Source organism: Prionailurus bengalensis, chromosome E4 (assembly GCF_016509475.1).
Source record: "Prionailurus bengalensis isolate Pbe53 chromosome E4, Fcat_Pben_1.1_paternal_pri, whole genome shotgun sequence".
In the NCBI taxonomy this organism is placed as follows: domain Eukaryota; kingdom Metazoa; phylum Chordata; class Mammalia; order Carnivora; family Felidae; genus Prionailurus; species Prionailurus bengalensis.
In genome coordinates this window covers 66605079-66625189 of record NC_057360.1, presented here as the reverse complement: position 1 = coordinate 66625189, position 20111 = coordinate 66605079, and the positions used below count along the sequence as shown (strand labels likewise).

Here is a 20111-nt window from a genome sequence, read left to right as displayed (position 1 = left end):
AGAGATAAAGAGGGGCATTATGTAATGATGAAGGAGTCCATATTCCAAGAAGCCATGACAATCCTATGTGTGTGCATCTGAAACAGAATATCAAAATATGTAAGGCAAAAACTGATGCAGAGAAATATATTAATTCAGTATTATAGTTGAAGACTTTAACACTCCTCTGTCACAAATGGACAGATCCGGCAGGCGTAAAATCAGTAAGGACAGAGTTGAACTCAGCAGCACCATCAATCAGCTGGATATAATGGACATCTAGAGACCCCTTCATCCAGCAACAGCCGGTACCACATTCTTCTCAAGCTCACATGAGACATTCACCAAGGTAGACCCCCTTCTGGGCCATAAGACACCCTTTAACAAGTTTTTAAAGAGTAGAAATCATACAGTGTTTGCTCTTAGACCCCAATGAAATTAAATTAGAAATCAATAATTGACAGATAGCTAGAAAGCCCCAAATACTTGGAAATGTAATGGTATACTTCCAAACAACAGGTCAAAGAAGAAATCTCAAGCTAAATTTTAAAATATTCTGATTAAATTAAAAAAAAAAAGCCCCAGTGTATCAAAATTTGTGGGATCCAGTAAAAACAGTGCTTAAAGAGAAATTTATAGCATTGAATACATTTTTTGGAAAAGAAGAAAGATCTAAAATCAATTATCGAAGTTTCCTCCTTAGGAAAGTAGAAAAAGTAGAGCAAATTAAGCCAAAAGTGAGCAGAAGATAAAAAATAATAAAAATTAGAGCAGAAATCGATGAAATTGAAAATAGGAAATCAGTAGAGAAAATAAACAAAACCAAATCTGGTTCTTTGAGATGCTCAATAGAATTGATGAGCCCTTAGCCAGGCTAACTAAGAAAAACATAAGTTACTAATATCAGAAATAAAAAAAGGGCATCACTACAGAACCCATGGACATTAAAAGGATAACGAAGGAATATTATGAACAGCTATATGCCCACATACTTGATAACTTACATAAAATGGACAAACTCCTTCAAAAGCACAGTCTGCCAAAACTCGTACAAGAAGAAAGAAGCCATCTGAATAGGCCTGTATCTTAAAAAATGTTTTTGAACTAATCATTAATAACCCTTAAGAACAGGAAGCACCAGGCACAGATTTGCCGACTGGTATTTTACCAAACATCTATGAAAAAAATTATTACCAATTCTCTTCAATCTTTTCCAGAAGACAGAAGGAGAGGAAATACTTTGTAACTCATTCTATGAGGCCAATCTTATCCTAATAACAAAACCACACGCATTATCAGGAAACTACAGACCAATGTCTTTCATAAACATAAATACAAAAATCCTCAACAAAATGCTAGCAAATCAAATTCAACAATTTATAGAAAGAATTATACACTGCAGCCAGGTGGGATTTATATCAGGCATGGTAGTCTGATTCAACATTCAAAAATCAATTCATGTGATCCATCATATCAGCAGCCTAAAGAAGAAAAATTATATGATCATATCAATAGGTGTAGAAAAAAACATTTGACATGAATGTAACAACCATTCATGATAAAAAAAAAAAAACACCTCTTAACAATCTAGGAATAGAGAACTTCCTCAACTCGATAAAAGAAATCTCCAAAAATCCTATAGCTAACATCATACTTTTGGTGAGAAACTCGAAATTTTCCCACTAAGATCAATAACATGACAAGGATGTCTCCTCTCACCACTCCTTTTCAATATTATGCTGGAAATTCTAGCTAATGTAATAAGATAAGAAAAAGAGGGGCGCCTGGGTGGCGCAGTCGGTTAAGCATCCGACTTCGGCCAGGTCACGATCTCGCGGTCCGTGAGTTCGAGCCCCGCGTCGGGCTCTGGGAATGATGGCTCGGAGCCTGGAGCCTGTTTCCGATTCTGTGTCTCCCTCTCTCTCTGCCCCTCCCCCGTTCATGCTCTGTCTCTCTCTGTCCCAAAAATAAATAAAAAACATTGAAAAAAAAATTAAAAAAAAAAAAGAAGAAGTAAAAAGGATACAGATTGGGAAGAGGTAAATAAAACTTTGTAGATGACATGATCATCTATGTAGAAAATCAGAGTCAACAAAAAATTCCTGTAACTTAATAAGAGATTAGAGAAAAGTTGCAGAAAATGAGGCTAACATGCAAAAGTCAATTGCTTTTCTATATATTGGCGATGAACTAGTGAAATCTGAAATTAAAAACACATTACCATTTCAAGTAGCACTCCCCAAAATGAGATACTTAAGTATAAATCTAACAAAATAGGGACAGCTGGCTGGTTCCGTCAGTGGAGCATGTGACTCTTGGGCTCTGGGTTGTGAGTTTGAGCCCCATGTTGGGTGTGGAGCCTACTTAAAAAAATAAAAAAACAAAAACAAAAAAATCTAACAAAGTATATACCAAATCTATTTGAGGAAAACCACAGAAACTGATGAAATATATCAAAGTATATATATCTACACATATATATGTATAGATATATATATATAAAATCTGTATCTTATATATAGATTTTGTGTGTGTGTTTGTATGTGTGTGTGTATGGGGAACCTATAGATTACGCGATTTTAAAAATCATACCAAGCAATCGTAATATGTGGGCCTTATGGATACTGATTCAAACAAACAAATTGCTAAAACGTTTAAAAAAGCATATGGCGTTTGTGAGTCAATTTAGACATTAGATCACTGGATATTAGGAATTATTGATGAGTGATATACTAGTAATACCGTTGCTAATACTATTGTAATACTATTGATATGATAATGGTATTGTGGTTATGTTAAAAATAGTTATCTCTTGTGTTTTATTTTATTTATTTATTTTTAGTGTTTTTATTTACTTATTTTGAGAGAGACAGAGAGCACTGAGTGGGGGAGGGGCAGAGAGAGTGGGAGAGAGAGAGAGAGAGAGAGAGAGAGAGAGAGAGAGACTCCTAAGCAGGCTCCAAGCTGTCAACCCAGAACCCAATGCCACGAACCGTGAGATCAGGACCTGAGCTGAAACCAAGAGCCAGAGGCTTACCCGACTGAACCACCTAGGCGCCCCTATTCTTTGTATGTTAGAGATGCCTATTAAAATCATTGCACAGGAAGATGTTTTTAAGGGATTAGAGAAAAACCCCGCTGTCTGTAAAAGTGGCAACATTTATACTGATAGCCGACTTCTCAACGTTCAACCATGGAAATCAGAAAGCCGTGGAATGATGTCCTCCGTGTGACAAATACAACAAATATTGCCACCAACTGAAAATATCTGTCCCAGGATGATTCTAGCTAGCATAACCATCCCCAAATTCCAGTGGTTTAACCAGCGGGATGGGTGAACAGGGTAGCATGCGGCCCTCCTGTGCTTATTCATTAAGGTACCCAGGCGGGGAGAGACTCTGCCCTGGTCATCATGTCCTGCCCCTGCCCCGTTGTCGGTAGTTTATTCCAGTACCCTGTCTGTTGGCTTCCCACTTCGAGATTACGCGTGCAGTTTCCTGTTATCCGATGATAAAACTCGCCATATAGGGTTTGTCGTGACAACTTAACGGTTTATAATGAGGAACTTATTAGAATATTATCTGGTGCACAGCGAACGCTCAGGAAACGTTAGTAATTATGCCACGTGCTCATGAAGGTAGAGTCTGTGCGCTTTGCTCATCGTCTGGTGGCTGCGGCCAGCCTGTGCCCACGAGAACCCGTCGCGCCTCTCTGCTCCCAGTTCCACATTCGGTGACGTCCTGCAGCTGATAATGGACCATAGTGGGAGTAGTCACAGCATGGTAGTTGACAGGTGCTTTAAATCGGGGCTTTTTTTGGGGTGTGTGGCAGGCTCATTTGGTGGAACGTGTGACTCTTGATCTTGAGGTCATGACTTCGAGCCCCCCATTGGGTGTGGAACCTACTCAAAAAAAAAAAAATCAGGGCCTTTTAATTTTTGTTTTTGGACAGCCTGTTTACCAGCATGCCATTATCTAGCCCAGCACCTGGCACTTAGTAGGCACTCAGTAAATATTTGTTGAATGAATAGACACATGACCAAAATCCATGTATCTAATCATTTCATGATTAGGGTCTTTCCGGCCGTTCCTTGAACCAAGTAGGACTCAGCGTAGAATTTCACAGAAGACCCTTCCTGTGGGCATTGCTGGGGTGTTATTTGCATGGCACCTGCCTGCTCTCCAAAAGCCAATGTTGGCATTCTTCCCTTCCAGTTCTGTTTTTGTTTTTTTTGTTTTGTTTTAAGTTTTAAGTAATCTCTACACCCAACATGGAGCTCAAACTCATGACCCTGAGATCAAGAGTCATGTGCTCTGAGCCAGCCAGGCGCCCTCACCCTTCCAGTTTCTTTGAAGCAAGAGGGAGAAGAGGCGGGAAGCCCATCCGAAGTGACTCACCCTGAGCTAGCTCACCCAGGATCTCAGGACTCAGCACCCAGTATCTCTGTGGGGACCTGCTGTTTGGCGGCCTTGAGGCTCCTGGGAGAACGTCCAACTGAGTAAGGAAGGTCACGATTGTGCGGGACCCCACGAGAAGGTCTGGCTGGGACTGAGCTGTGGGAAGGGAGGGTGGGAGGAAGGCTCTTGGGGGGGAGGGTTTGCACGTGGGACCCGCCATAATACAAGCAGGCACGAGATCATGTGCCCAGCTGTCCTTTCCTGAATTGCAGCCTCCCCACGTCCCTCTGTCACATGGTAGCTTGGTCCTCCCGGTGAGTGTGGCGGGAGGGGTGCAGGGATAGAGAAGGGCAGGCATGTGACCCCGGAGGGTAGTAACTTCGCCACAAAAATGCTGCCGTTGCTCCACGCTTTACGACCACGGCACGTGCTTTTGCAGATTTTGTTTGGTTTCCCCACTTGATCCCGAGATGTGGCCATGGCAGCAATATTACCGTTTGCTCTTAAATTCATTTACTTTTTACATAACTGATAACAGTCTTGTAGTTTAAAAATCATAAACGTGGGGCGCCTGGGTGGCTCGGTTGGTGGGGCGTCTGACTCTAGGTTTTGGCTCAGGTCCTGATCTCGCGGTCGGTGGGATCGAGCCCCGATGTGGGCTCTGTGCTGACCGCATGAAGCCTGCTTGGGACTCTGTCTCCCTCTCTCTGTGCCCATCCCCCGCACGCTCTCTCTCTCAAAATAAAGAAATAAACTTTAAAATCATGAACATAAAGTCTGTGCGGTGAAAAATCTGTCACCTGTGCCCTCCACCCACCCACTTCCTTCTCGCTAACGGTAACCTCTGTGATTAGTTCTTGTCTACCTTTCTGGACATTTTAGTGCAGAAGCAAGAAAATGTGAATATGTATTCCCTCCCCCCTTTCACAGACAAATGATAACATCCCACGGACACTGCTATGTCCCTAGTCCCTCCCAATACAAATCTCAGAGGTGTTTCCACATCTGTACACAGAGAGCTTCCTCTTTCTTTCTGTCTGTGCATGAGATTCCGTTCTATGGATGTGCCCTAATCTGTGTAATTTGTGGACATTGGGTGGCTTCTAATATTTTGCTTCGAGCCCAGGCTCAAAGTTTGCTTATACTTATACTTTTCACCTGTGCCAATTTATCTGCATTGTTCCTGCGTCGCAGATGGGGCAGCTGAGGTCCTAGGTGGTGAAATGGCACGTCCAAGGTCACAAACAATCATCGCGGCAAGCTGTACGGCTCAGCCACGGTGAGGGCTTCCCTCCACTGCTGCAGGGAGGCTGGGGTTTAGTCTGGTGGCCGTGTTTCCATGCTGCCTGGTCCGGGGGCAAGCTCGGACAAATCCTGTTGGATCCCGCCTGAGGGTTCAGGATGAGCTTCTGAGTGAAATTCTAAAAGATGAGGAGGAGTTAGCTTCAGAAGTGGGCAAAACAGGGCCTTTCAGTCAGGGGGATGAGGAGGCATGCAAAGCCCAGAGGTGCAAGCAATTTGTTTCCACTGGGATGTCAAGTGGATGGCGGGGAATGGCTACAGACGTGGCTCTGAGTGTTTGTGTCGGGTGCAGTGGGGAGCTCCTGGCTCTTTCTGGAACTCTGACTCGGTTCTGTAGGTTTCAACCCAAAGTCCATGAAACTTCTGCGGAAAGGTTAACTTTTGGGTCTTACTTTTAGTGATAAGATAACAAACAAATGAGCTAATCATGTTTTGGATTATCCGGGAGGCGCTCAATGACTTAAGTTGCCAATTGGTTTCAGTGTTTGCATTTGCCTTTGTGTTTATGATGAGTTGGTGCTGAGGAGTGCTGCTTTAATGGTGTCAGCCACCGAACAGAGAATAGAGGACTTGGTTCTTCCCTCCAGGTGGCGTGAAGAGGGGGTTAGCAGAAGTTCTAACGGAGAGTGGCGGCCAGAGGTGTGTTGTCACACGCCTGCCAAACACCGGGGAACTTGCGCTGGAGGGTCACGCTTTGTGCAGTCATCAGTTTCAGTAAATACCATCTGTTGCAATAAATTAATGTTACTAGTAAAATAAAGGAGTGCCTGGGCAGTTCGGGCAGTTAGGCATCTGACTCTTGATTTCGGCTCAGGTCACGATCTCGCAGTGGGTGGGTTTGAGCCCCACATCAGGCTCCATGCTTATAGTGCCGAGCCTGTTTGAGATTCTCGCTCTCTCTTTCTCTCTTTCCCCCTCCCCTGTTTGCACTCTCTTCCTCTCTCAAAATAAACTAAACTTAAAAAAAATGTTATTAGTAAAATACGTATTGGCTTGCTAATTTTGTTTCCATTTGATTGGTAAATTGCCAGATCTTTTATAGTTGGATGTGCCATAAATACGTATTTACAACTAGCTGTCTCTATCTCTTTTTTAAAAACTTGTTTTATTTTTTATTTTTTTAAATTTACATCCAAATTAGCATGTAGTGCAACAATGATTTCAGGAGTAGATTCCTTAGTGCCCCTTACCATTTAGCCCATCCCTCCTCCCATATCCCCTCCAGTAACCCTCAGTTTGTTCTCCATATTTATGAGTCTCTTCTGTTTTGTCCCCCTCCCTGTTTGTATATTATTTTTTTTCCCTTCCCTTATGTTCATCTGTTTTGTCTCTTAAAGTCCTCATATGAGTGAAATCATAGGATTTTTGTCTTTCTCTGACTAATTTCACTTAGCATCATAGCCTCCAGTTCCAGCCACGTAGCTGCAAATGGCAAGATTTCATTCTTTTTGATTGCCGAGTAATACTCCCTCGTATATATAGACCACATCTTCTTTATCCATTCATCCATCGAGGGACATTTGGGCTCTTTCCGTCCTTTGGCTGTTGTCGACAGCGCTGCTGTAAACGTGGGGGTGCATGTGTCCCTTCAAAACAGCCCACCTGTATCCCGTGGAGAAATGCCTAGCAGTGCAGTTGCTGGGTCGTGGGGTAGTTCTATTTTGAGTTTTTTGAGGAACCTCCATCCTGTTGTCCAAACTGGCTGCACCAGTTTGCATTCCCATGTCTCTGTCTCTTTAAGTGACATTATTGTACAGATAAATTACCATCACTGGGGGCACAGAGGACTTTTTTTTTTTCCTTTCGGGAGAGCCACAGAAGGGTTTTAAGTCACGTGGTCAGATCGGCATTTTGAACAGAAATGTATGGGATGTGCAGGGTGGGCTTTCTATGGGCTGGTCAGAGCCTAACCAGGTCAGCGTAGGATCATCCAGAAAAGGATAGATTCGAGAAATGTTTAGGAGGGAAAACTGGTAAACTGGTAGGCTCTGATGACTGAAAGGGTGTAGGAGGTGAGGGGAAAGGCAGGACAGCCTGACCCCCGAGCTTCTCCCTGGGTGTAAGTGGATATTTTGTGGTGCCATTAACTAAAGCAAGAAACAGAAAGGCAAGGGGTGTGAGAGGCAGCCCTGGATATTGGGACAGAGAGCTCCACTTGGGACATGACACATTCGAGGAGACTGTGGGACGTCCAGGCAGTGGGCAGGCGGACCGATGAGCCTGGAGCTCGGGTCAGAGGTATGGCTGGCTGTGCAGACGTGGGCACGGTCAGCATTTAGGTGGCAGCCATGGCGGGGAGACAGGACAGAACTGAAACCACCCAGGAATCAAGGGCAGGTTTAGCAGGGCTGTGGCGGGGTCCGTGGAGAGCCCTGGAGGTGGGCGTGTATAGGGGACCCCAGAATGGAGTTTGAAAAAGAACATCTTACTGGGGCGCCTGGGTGGCTCAGTTGGTTAAGCGTCTGACTTCGGCTCAGGTCATGATCTTGCTCTTCGTGAGTTCGAGCCCCGCGTCGGGCTCTGTGCCGACGGCTCAGAGCCTGGATCCTGCTTCGGATTCTGTGTCTCCTTCTCTCTCTGTCCCTCCCCTGCTCATGCTCTGTTTCTCTGTCTCTTAAAAATAAACATTAAAAAAAATTTTTTTAAAGAAAAGGAACATCTTAGGGATGGGAGGGAGACCTGGGGAGGGGTCGATCTTGGCAACTAATGGAATAAAAGCCGTCAAGGGTGGTGGATGCAGGGAGAGGCTGATCAAGATAAGGACCAAAGTGTGATCACTGGTTGCAATGGAATATGGAAGTCACGGAAAAAACACAGCCCCACCCCTTTCTGGACACAGCCGTGGACTCCTGAGCTGCGTGCTTCTCAGGCGTGGCCCCGTCACTGAGGAGATTTGCCCAAAGGGATGGTACTGGCTGGCCGTGAAGGTGGCGGGGAGGTGGGGGGAGCCGCATCGCGGGGGAGACTGGGGGAAAGAGTCAGCGGGGAGGGAAGGGAGGGTCTGGCAGGAAGGGCAGAGGACCACCCGGAGCACCTGAGGACAGAGGACGACCTGGAGCACCTGGAGGACAGAGGACGACCGGGTGGGATGGGAGAGAGGGAGGCGTTAGGGAGCCGCTGCCGCCGGCCTGGGAACTCCGGGAGAGGTGGGGTGGGCCGGGGTCCCTGCAGGCGCAGGGGTCTCTCCATCAGCCCTCAGCAGGGGAGTAGGGGTGAATGGGACGGGATGGACCGCACAGGCCTTGACACGCCGGCTTTGCTGTTCTGGCGACTCAGCACACCCGATGCCTGGGGACCTGGGATGGCTGGACTGCTACCCACCCCCTGCCCCCCACCCCCTGCCGGCTTCCTTTCGAGGTTCCCGGCGGTGGGCTGTTTGGGGCTCACCTGCTGGGAGGCAAAACCTCTGGCCCAACCATAGGACCCAGGGGCTGAGGCCAGAAGCACAGGGCGCAGAAAGAAAACAGAGTGCCCAGTAGCTATTGTTAACATTTCAAATGGAAACCACAGCTCTCAGCCCCCATAAAGGGAGGGCTTTTTATATTTTAATTTTTTATTTAATTTTTTATTGTTTTAATTTAAAAAAAAATTTTTTTTTTTAATGTTTATTTATTTTTGAGACAGAGAGAGACAGAGCATGAACAGGGGAGGGGCAGAGAGAGGGAGACACAGAATCCGAAATGGGCTCCAGGCTCTGAGCTGTCAGCACAGAGCCCGACGCGGGGCTCGAACCCACAGACCGTGAGATCATGACCTGAGCGAAGTCGGACGCTTAACCGACTGAGCCACCCAGGCGCCCCTTATTGTTTTAATTTTTTAATGTTTATTCATTTTTGAGCGAGAAAGAGAGAGCGCGAGCGAGCGAGAGAGCACAGTTGGGGGAGGGGCAGAGAGAGAGGGAGACACAGAATCTGAAGCAGCTCCAGGCTCTGAGCCGGCAGCACAGAGCCGCACGCGGGACTCGAACTCACGAACTGTGAGATCGTGACCTGAGCCGAAGTCAGACGCTTAACCGACTGAGCCACCCAGGCATCCCTTAGCAGATTTTATTTTATTTGAGTTTTTTTTTTTTAATTTTTAAATTTTTTTTTTTTTCAATGTTTTTATTTTATTTTTGGGACAGAGAGAGACAGAGCATGAACAGGGGAGGGGCAGAGAGAGAGGGAGACACAGAATCGGAAACAGGCTCCAGGCTCCGAGCCATCAGCCCAGAGCCTGACGCGGGGCTCGAACTCCCGGACCGCGAGATCGTGACCTGGCTGAAGTCGGACGCTTAACCGACTGCGCCACCCAGGCGCCCCTAATTTTTAATGTTTCATTCATTTTTGAGATGGAGAGGGAGAGAGCATGAGCGGGGGAGGGGCAGAACACAGCCTAGCTGTCCCCACAGAGCCTGACTCGGGGCTCAAACTCAGGAACGGCGAGATCATGACCTAGGCCGAAGTGGGACACTTAACCGACTGAGCCACACCAAGCGCCCCCCAAAAGATTTTATTCTTAAGTCCTCTCCACACCCAGTGTGGGGCTCACACAACCCGGAGATCAAGAGTCCAACGCCCCACCGAGAGAGCCAGCCGGGCGCCCCTAAAGCGTCTTTTAGATATTGTATTCATACAGATTAAAAACAGCAAGACAGCGGTCAAATGTTCGATTGCCCTCAGCGTTGACTGAAGACCGACCGAAGACGACGGTGGAGATGGAACAGACTTCTCTCACTGAGACGGGTGGGGCCCGGCGGGGAGAGCCTGTCCTTTGCAGTTGAGTTGACCCTCTTGGCCAGCCCCGGGGGGGCGGGGGGCGCACGGGCCGTGGAGCCCGCTGCCAAGTGCACCCCGGCTGGGCCCTGAGCTGGCTGGCCCGTCTACACCTGATGTTCTCATCCGTGAAGCGTGATGACGATCCCCCTGCTCCCCGCCAGCTGCCATAGGCCTCGCGTGAGACACAGCACGGTTCCTAGCGAGTGGTGCGGAGACGTGGCTTTCAAAACTGTTACAACCCTTCCTGAGGACGGTTGGGCAGTGCGCATCTAAAGCCATTCAAATGTCATGGTTTTTGAGTCAGTAATTTCATTCCTGAGGAGGTATCTCGAGGAATTAAGTCAAAAAAGAAAAAAAAAAAAAACAAAACAAGGCAACTTGGGACAAAGGTTTTGAAACCATTGTATTTACAAAGCAAAGAAAGAGGAACAACCTAGAAGGCCACGGAAAGGCTGACGCTTAAATACACCCGTGGCCGCGTGACCCAACGGTCGGCCGTGGCGAGCGGGCCAACGTGGGCTCCGAGCGCGCGCGGTGAGCTGTTTATGAAGTAACACGCAGAAAAGCGATCACGGACTTGGGATGTGTTTTGGTGACTTTACAAGCCGTTGGCACATGTTGCCTGACTGTGTGCGGGGATTAGAAACGCCTCCCGGGGGCGCCCGGGTGGCTCAGCGGGTTAAGCCGCCAGCTCTTGATCTCGGCTCAGGTCGCGAGCTGACCGTTTGTGGGTTCGAGCCCCGGCGTTGGGCTCTGCGCTGGCATTGTGGCGCCCGCTTGGGATTCTCTCTCTGCCCCTCCCCTGCTCGTTCCCTTCCTGGAAATAAGTAAATAACTAAAAAAAGAAAAAAAGTCGCTTAAAAAAAAGGAAATGCTTTAAGATTTACTTTTAGGTATTAAAAAAAAATTTTTTTAACGTTTATTTTTGAGACAGAGAGAGACAGAGCATGAACGGGGGAGGGTCAGAGAGAAGGAGACACAGAATCCGAAACAGGCTCCAGGCTCCGAGCTGTCCGCACAGAGCCCGACGCGGGGCTCGAACTCACGGACCGCGAGATCACGACCTGAGCCGAAGTCGGACGCTTAACCCACCGAGTGCCCCGGGCGCCCCACAAAGTTGATCTTTAAATTAGGTGTCGAACATTAGGATGAAGCTTGCCCCTCAGGCACGCCACACTCGGAGCTCCCGCAGTGACTGCCAAGGCCCCGTCCCCTCCGCGGTTCACCCGAGGACCCTCCTCCTTTCTCGGCTCCCCCCCGGCATCCGGGGCTCCGACGTTCACAGAGGAAAGCATCTCCAGGGCGGTTACCCGAGCCACAGGCAGCACGGTGCTTGGCGCGTAGCAGGTGTTTAAGAAGCGTTTGTTGAGTTACGTACGTACGTACGTACGTGTGCATACGCGTGAGCGCGCACACGTGTGTGTGCACGTAACACCCGCGGTCCTTGAACGTTTACCCCCGCTCTTGGGCAGGGGCCTCATTAGGGACGAAGAGGGGGAGGGGAGGGAAGGACCTCACCGCCACTGACAACTCAGGGCAGCAAATGACTCGCTTTTGTTGTCGAATCCCACCGCGGCCATAGTAAAAATCACGCAGGAACGACGTCAAATTTCCTTCTCCGTAGGTAATACACTCTCGTTTCTAAGGGATTCGGGGCGGGGCGCCTGGATGGCGCAGTCGGTTAAGCGTCCGACTTCAGCCGGGTCACGATCTCGCGCTCCGTGAGTTCGAGCCCCGCGTCAGGCTCTGGGCTGATGGCTCGGAGCCTGGAGCCTGTTTCCGATTCTGTGTCTCCCTCTCTCTCTGCCCCTCCCCCGTTCATGCTCTGTCTCTCTCTGTCCCCCCCAAAAAATAAATAAACGTTGAAAAAAAAAATTTTTTTTTAAGGGATTCGGGGCGTCTTAAGCTCTCAGTCCACGTGATTGTGGTGAGGTGGGATGAACAGTCCCTGATACCTGGGGGACTTTGGTTTTACACGTGGCCCCTCCACACGTGTGACTTGGGGCAGGTGTCTTCCTCTCTCTGTGGGCCGTGATCGCAAAGGTCCCTTCCGGCTGCCAACAGTCCAGCCTTCGTGAAGCTCGGGTTTGTGATTCCTCAGCCTGCCCGAACCCACGAGTGTCCCTGTTTTTGGTGCGACGGAGCGTCCAGGAGGAAGGATGCTTGGTGCACTGACTTTGCGTGTCTCGTCCTGGTTCCCGCTGCTGCTGGAGGAGGGCCGAGTGTCCACTCTGGGCCCTTCCGGCCACAGGCGGCCAGGGAGCGTGAGGTCCAGGGTTGATGGCTGTACTCGATTGTCCCAAAGGAGCTGCTCACCTGCTGTCTGCTGTCACATGAGGCCTGCGGAGCCTTTGGGGGCTCCTCCGTGATCAGCCAAGGGGGTTTGAAGTGGGAGGGTTTCACAATGTGAAATTGCGAATCCCTAATCTGAGAAGACCCCAAGGTGCCCGTCACCTCACACCTAGTCCTCCCCCCACGCCGGGCGCCGGTGGAGGTCCTGGCCACCAGAGGGCGCTCTCGCACCACGGAACCCTCGTACTTCCTGTGCTGGCACAGCGCAGGGCCCAGCTTTGCTAGAACATCTGGACTCACTGAAGCCACCCTCAACCAGGGACGGTTTCCTCCCCCGGGGGACAGTTCACTGCGTCTGCTGGGGGCGGGTGCCGCTGGAGGCCGGGGATGTCCTAAGCATCCTGGAACGCCCAGGACAGCTTCCAGAAGGGAAGACGAGGCAGCCCCAAATGTCCGCACTGCCAAGGTTGAGACAATGGTTTATGCAGAGCAGAGCGGGGCACGCGCCCTGGGAGTTTATGTCCTCTGGACCCGCTGTGGCCGTGTCCCGGGTTCACCCACCGTGTGCCCTGCAGAGGGTACATGGGGTCCTCAGTACGGGACCCTGCCGAGGCGGGGCGTGGGGGGAGGGGGGGGTTGGCCTCTCTGAACAGGGCCCAGGCCCCATGACAGCGCGAGCCGGTTCCTTGTGTCAGAGGAGACCTGGTTTGTCTCCCAAACCGGGCAGGGTGAGGGGCAGGCCCGGGGCTGGTGGTTCCTCCTTCCCGCTGGGCTGGGGATCGGCCTGCGCCTTGGGAGCAAGTGAGGAGCATGTTTTCACGGACCCCCCGATAGCTCCTGGGAGGGAGACCCCGGGCCTGTATCCAGGGTTCCCCGGGGTGAGGGCCCGGCCCCGCCCTGCTCTGGGCCTCTCCTCCCCCATTCCGTTGGAGGCCACCAGGCATCTGCTGCAAGGAAGGACAGCAGGTGGCAGAAAGCAAAATGCGCACACCCCCAAGCCCAGTGCAGACACACACACACACACACACACACACACACACACACACACGGGGACCCCTGTGCCTCCTCATATCCTAGACAGGAAGTGAAGACGAGTCCTAAACCTGTAATCGGTGGCCCAGAGACAGGAGAGCGATGCGGTTCACTCGTCTTGGCTCCTGGAACATTCTGCCCCGTTGGCTTTTCCTTCATTGAGCAAAAGCCCCTCCCTCACACGGCCCCCTCCCCTGGCTGCCCCATGCTTCCTCAGCTCCTCTGGTCATTCTGAGGGCTGGGGACAGACGAAGGGCCCCCTTCACCCGCTGCCCCCTTGGCTCTGCTCACGGGTCCACGGCAGGCCCCGCTCTGCTCGGGTTCTGTCCTTGAGGCTGGTCCCCACGCAGCACAGGTGGCTCCAGACCACGTCGTCTGCCAGCCTCTCTCTCTGGGGGATGATGGCAGCACCCTGTCCCCTGCCCCCCCTCCCACAAGAGCCTGGGGTGACGTGTAGCCCCACAGCAGCTCAGGGCAGCGGGGACGCAGTGGGACAGTCAGCCGAGTGCAGTTGGCCAAGGGTGTTTTATTCGCGGGGAGAATTACAGAGCTGAGGAGGCCGGGTCCTCCCTGCCCCACTGCCTGGCGTCTTGGGGAAATGGTGGCTTGTAGGAAGTGCCCGTGCAGGACAGGAGCTCCCAGGGTCACAGAGACCAGAGGGCCGAGGACGAAGCACACGGAGGGGCAGGAGAGAGACTGGGGCCTCAGCCCGGATGAGGGGGCAGGGGCTCCCCAGATGCTCGCTTTCTCCGTCATGTGGGCAGGTGGGGCTGGGGGCGCTCAAGCGACAGAATCCGTATGCTCATCTCCTTTGAAGACAGCTGAGGTTAAGGATGCCTCCTTAATCTGATTCATAATTTGGTAGGAGGGGAGGGAGGGTCACCCTGCCTCAGTCCCCACCCCCCCCGGGATGCCCCCCACCCCCTTTTGTCCAACTCCTCCCCTTCAAAGCCTCCTGCAATTGAAACCTGTTTCCAGGCCAGGGAAGGTGCAAAGCCAGAAAGGAAATACACGGGAGGAGGCATGGACTTTGGGGGACCCCCCACGTCCCCTCTTCTCCCCAGTTAAGGAGGATCCAAGGGCCACACTGCCTTGAAGTTCTCCAGATGGGGGGACACGGGGCTTTCGTCCCCGGCTTTGGGTCTGTGTATCTCTGAGGAGAAGCCCTCCCTGGGGTCCAGGCGTCCCTTTGCCCCCATCATGGGATAGGGCTTTACCTCCAGCCCCGGGGGCCTCAGGGGCAAAAGCCGGATCCTCTCGCCGGCCCCCTGTCCCAGCCCAGCCAACAGGGGGAGCCCCGGAAAGTGGTGGGTCGCTGGGGGGCAGCCGGGCCCCGGCAGCAGGGCGTCTGGCTTGGAGGTCCCCGGGATCAGCCGCTCTGGGACAGGGGGCAGGAAGGGCCCTGAGAGGCGGGTCCAGTCGGAAGGGAGGGAAGGCAGGAGAGGAGGGGCCAAGGGGGCCAGACCCAGCAGCTCCTCTCGGGGGCTCCCCAGAAGGCAGCAAGGGCCAAGCTGGCAGGGGGCTGGGAGAGAGCCAAGGCCTGGGGAGAGAGAGAGACAGAGAGACAGAGAGAGGGAGGGAGGGAGGGTCAGGAGGGATCTCCCTTCTCCACCTACTTCCTATTTCCTTTTCCTCTTGCTGGAAACTTCCTTTCCTTGCTGTGCCCCATCCTGTTTCCTTTGCTTCGGGTCTATTCCCTGGGGGCGAGACAGGTCAGCCTGGGGGTCCCCCTTGTGGCTCCCGCCCCTCTCCTCCTGGGCCCTTGGCCCGATGAGCGTGGTTACCCCCAGAATGTCTGCGCCCCCGGCTCTGTGCGCGCCGGAACCGTGCCTGTATCGCTGTCCCCTGGACCCGCCCGGTGCCTCCTAAGAGCTCAGGACGAGCGTGTGGGGTGACTGGGTGAGGACACTGCTGGAACTCAGTGAGTCCTGTCTGCACTCTCTGTAGTGCAGGGCTCTGGCTCTAGCCTGTGGCCCCAAGCTTGTCCCTGAAATCCAGGCCCCGGTCTCCTCATCTGTACGGGCCCCTCTGCTGGCGAAGGTCAAGTGGGAGGCCAGCGCGTGGGGGGCCCGGCCTCGCCTTCTCGGCCGGCTGGGCCCTGGCCTCCCCCAGGATCCTTCCCTCCGCCCCTCCCTCCAGATCCTCCGGCCCTGCGGGCATCCTGCAACCCGGCGCCCAAAACCCTGGGCGGGGGCCGGGGCTCAGGGCGACTAGCACAACCTCCCAGCACTGTCCTTATTTCCAAAAGCCCAACTCCGACCCCTTGAGTCCTCTCTTAGCAAGGCCACATCATCGAACTACAAGAGTAATGTCATCACATCGGTGGGGCTGTAGTGAATGAAAACCGGAAAGGCAAATTCGTTATTATTTAACACGCCCGACGTATTCGGACAGAACGATGGTTCTGAAGTCGGACCCACGAAGGGAAACCAGTGGACAGGGTCCTGCATGAGGCAAAGGTGACCCCGAGCCGTCCCCCGGGGTCACTGCCCTTCTCCCTGGGTCTGGGGCTGCGTCCGCCCTCCGACATCAGATGGGGGCTGAGGAGCAGGTGAAGGAGACGGTCTGAGTGTCCCCCACCGCCACTCCCAGCACCGGGCCTGCAGCCTCTGCCTCCGGTTCGCAGGCCTGGCTACTTTTCCACCCAGAAGCATCCTCTCTTGGCACCAGTGCCCGGAGTGGAGGTGGGGTGAGGGGCCTGCACAGCCTTCAGATGACTTCAGCCAGGCAGCTCGTGTGTGTGTGTGTGTGTGTGTGTGTGTCCCCACAGAGGGCAGGGAGGTGCAGACAGCCCACTCCAAGCTGGGGCTCACCGGGGACACTGTTTCCCCCTCGCGGTTCCCCAGAGAAAGCTCCGTGCGGGGCACTTCTGGAGCCAGGAGGGGGGTGGGGGTAGGAGCACAGAGGTGCCATGCAGGCGCTGTCTCTCTCCAGGGGCCAGACCGGTGGCTGAGCGGGTCCCAGCAGGCCCTGGGCCACCCTCGCCCACAGCCTCGGCTGCACCCTGGGGCCCAGAGGTGCCTGGCTCTGGGGACAAGGCTAAGGCCCAGGGTCTCTCTCCCGTGAAGTCGCCCGGAGAGGAGGGGCAGGTCTGAGCCGCCTGCGTGAAGCCTCAGGCTGCTCAGGCGTGTCCGTGATCTTCCTCACGGACAGTCTGGTTTTGTCACTTCGCTGTTTACAGCCCTGGGAGAGCTGACCTCTGCCTACATTTCCACCTACCCCCCTGGGATCGCCAGTGCTGCCACGCTGGCCTTTACTAGTCCCTCTCTCCTGCCCCAGGGCCTTTGCACACACTGTTTCTCTCTGCTTGCCGTGCTCTTCTCCCTCCTCCTTGTGCAGAGCCTCCTTCTCCACCTGCCGCCCGTGCTTCGTTCTGGTCCCGTCATCCTCTGCCTAGATGGTCCTCCCAAGCCTGCCGGTACCCGCCACACGCCCCCTCCAACCCAGCTCCACCCCTCACTCTCTGACCGCGGTCAGTCACTGGGTCCCTCAGCGCCTCTACTCTTGCTCACAACTCCCTGCCTTGCAAATGCCATTCCCTCTGCCTGGGCACTTTCTTCACCTGCCTCACCGGGGGCAGGGGCCTCCTCCTCCGGGATGCCCGCTCATCTCTGCATTCCCGTAGCGCCTGGCGCTTCCCTGAGTCTCCACACCACTCGCTGACTGTCCCTCCTCTACTCCCTCCATTCTCTGAGCATCTTGAGGGCCGTCCAGCCCCTCTGAGCCCCCACACCTAGGGAATAGCTGGGGCTCAGTTTGTTGAATAAATGAATGACTTTATTGTCCCCGTCTCAAGCCTCTGGCCCATGGGCTCAGCCAGGAGGGTCCCACTTGCAATCCCCTGGGCCCTCCCCGGGCCCGAGCACTCACGGGGGGCACTGCTGCCGCTCCCCTTCTTATCCTCAGAGGCCTCTGGCGGCCCTCGGGGGGTCCGCTGCCCGGCCAGCTGCTCCACTGTGGCCCAATGGGCGAGCAGCGCGCTGTGCAGGAGCTGGGGAGGGAGAAGCAGGAGTGAGGGTGGCGTGGGCTGGCCGGAGGCCTGTGTTCCCCGGTTCATGCCCAGACTCCTCCCTGAGACCCCGCCCCCTTCCCTGGGGTCCTCCCGCTGGAGGGGTCCCGCAGGAACCACCCTCGCCCACAGGCGCAGGCTGCACCCCCTGAAGGTGTTTCAGGGTGACGGCCCTGCCCCTCCCCCCCCCCCCCCCCGGGGCACTGGGGGACCAGAAAGCAGTGGGAGAAGACCACTGGCCACTGCCGGGGCCCCCGAGGCAGAGAGGAGGGCTGGGGTCCTCCTGGGCAGAGGGGAGGGGGGGCCGCCTCCGTGCCTACCTCGCCCTGCGTGCCCATGGGCACCAGGGCTGGCCGAAACAGGGCAGGGGCCCCCAGCAGCAGGGGGCAAGGTGGTGCCCGCACCTCCCACAGAGGGTAGTTGACCACAATCAGCTTGCTGAAGTTGAACTTGTACGTGAACCTTTTGCCTTTGGTCTTGTGCAGGATCCTCTTGTTGTAGTAATACCTGCGGATTCCGAGGTTGAGAACGCAGAGTTGGGCCGGCCACGCCCCTCCCCCGGCCGGCGAGCCTGGGGAGCCCCGGGGCACCCCACCAGCCTCGCGGGGGGGCGGGGGGGGGCGGGGCTGCCAGCACCCACAGCCCCGTCTTTGAGCCTTGACCTCTCTGGCCGCCTGGCCGCCCCTTCCCACCTGAGGGCCCGGCTCAGCTTGTCGTAATTCATCTGCGGTTTGCACTTCCTGCGGCCCCAGAGGCGGGCCACCTCGTCCGGGTCCTTGATGACAAACTCGCCGTACTCCCCCTGCTGCCAGGCGATGACGTGGCGGAACTCTTCCTTCTGCAGCAGCTCCAGGATGAAGTGCCACAGCTGGATCTGCCGGGAGCCTGGGGACGACTCGGCTTTGTAGGCCCAGTCCGGGAAGGCCAAGCCTGGGGGAGGGGCGTGAGTGCCACAGCGCTGCGGGGGAGGGGGGCAACCCCGTCCCCCGGGGCCGCCCCTCTGCGGCTGGGCCTCGACGAGCGGGCGGCCTGGCAGAGGCTCACCTGAGATCCAGGAGCTGCCCGCGACAGGGACGCCCTGGGCCCCGCAGCCGCAGTGCATGGTCGCCTCTGGGGCCGCGAGGGCCGCGTCTGGGCCTGGGGGAGCCGGTCACTGCTTAGGAGGGAGGCGAAGAATGAGGGAAAGAAAAGAGGACAGAGAGGAGGATGACAAGGCCGAGGGGCCCTGAGGCAGGGGACCAGGTGGCAGGCGGGAAGCTCCCCCGCACGGAAGGCAGGGCCCGGCCTCCTCTGGGGACGTCCTCCCCGGCCAGGGGCAGACCCGGAGCTGGGACCACTTATATGGATGCAGAGGAAGGCAGAGGGTCCTATATCCTGCCCCCGCTGGGGGATTTAGACAGGACGCGCTCTCCTCTCAGGGCTTTAATAGGATTGGAGCTTTCCCCAAGAGAAGACCAGAGAAAATGTGATTAATCGTGGGCTCTTCGTAAACCTCGAGCGGGGGCAGGCGGAAGATACGCACACCCATACCTTTACGGAGCCGGACCCGCCGCAGGCGTCGGGCGAGCAGGGGGTGCGTGCTTCCTGCTCTGTCCCCAGCGAGCCCCTGGCCCAGCAGACGCCTGGCGCGTCGCAGGTGCCTGGCGGTGAAGTGCTTGGCGGTGGAGTCCGCGCGTGGGAATGAGGCTGTCGACGGGGTCTGTGTGCTTGTGTCTGTCTTCGCCTCTGAGTGGTGGCTCCGCGCCGTCAGGGGCCCCAGGCCAGCCCAGCACGGGCCCTGGGCTCCAGCTACTCTGTAAATATCCGTGGAGTTACTGAACCCCGGCCCCGGCCACGGAAGGAGGGGTCTTGCTGGTTCCCAGCGTGGCCCAGATGGGGAGAGGACTCGGGGGTGAGCTCCCTGATGCAGGCCACGGGAGGACAGCACCCGTCCCTGTCCCAGACCTTCCAGATGGAGCTGAGGCCGGGCCGAGGGCTGGCTTCCCATCCCCGAGGGAAGATGACCCCAGAGGCGGAGCGCCCACAGGGCCTGGGGGAGATGCAGGGTGTGGGCCCCGCTCCAGGGTAGGCGTCACCTGTGAGGTCAGGACCCTGTGGCGAGGCTTACAGGACCTGGCTCCGGGCTCCGTCTCGGGGGGAGGGGGGAAGTCGGGATGGGGTGAGCCCTGCTCTCAGCCAGAACTTACTAGGCCGGCAGGTCTGGAGGGCATGTGAGGGCTTGCCTGGAGTGGCCTCCTCACTTTCCAGACGAGGCTCACAGAGGGAAAGCCACCCGACACACGGGCTCAGCGGCCACACCTCCACCCCTCGCACACGGCCCCCGCTCCTACGCCGTGTCGTCTT

The 20111-nt window shown here is 54.4% G+C and overlaps 1 protein-coding gene across 1 annotated transcript; it reads right to left on the bottom strand.

Moving 5' to 3' along the window:
- Positions 1-14736: 14736 nt before the first annotated feature.
- ETV3L (ETS variant transcription factor 3 like) lies at positions 14737-18885 on the bottom strand. Its single transcript, XM_043569521.1, has 5 exons — positions 18813-18885; positions 18461-18698; positions 18089-18275; positions 17630-17750; positions 14737-15299 (listed from the first exon to the last, which is right to left on the bottom strand). Exons 1-5 carry the CDS (start codon positions 18868-18870, stop codon positions 14824-14826), a joined length of 1080 nt encoding a protein of 359 aa, XP_043425456.1. The 5' UTR covers positions 18871-18885; the 3' UTR covers positions 14737-14823.
- Positions 18886-20111: the final 1226 nt, after the last annotated feature.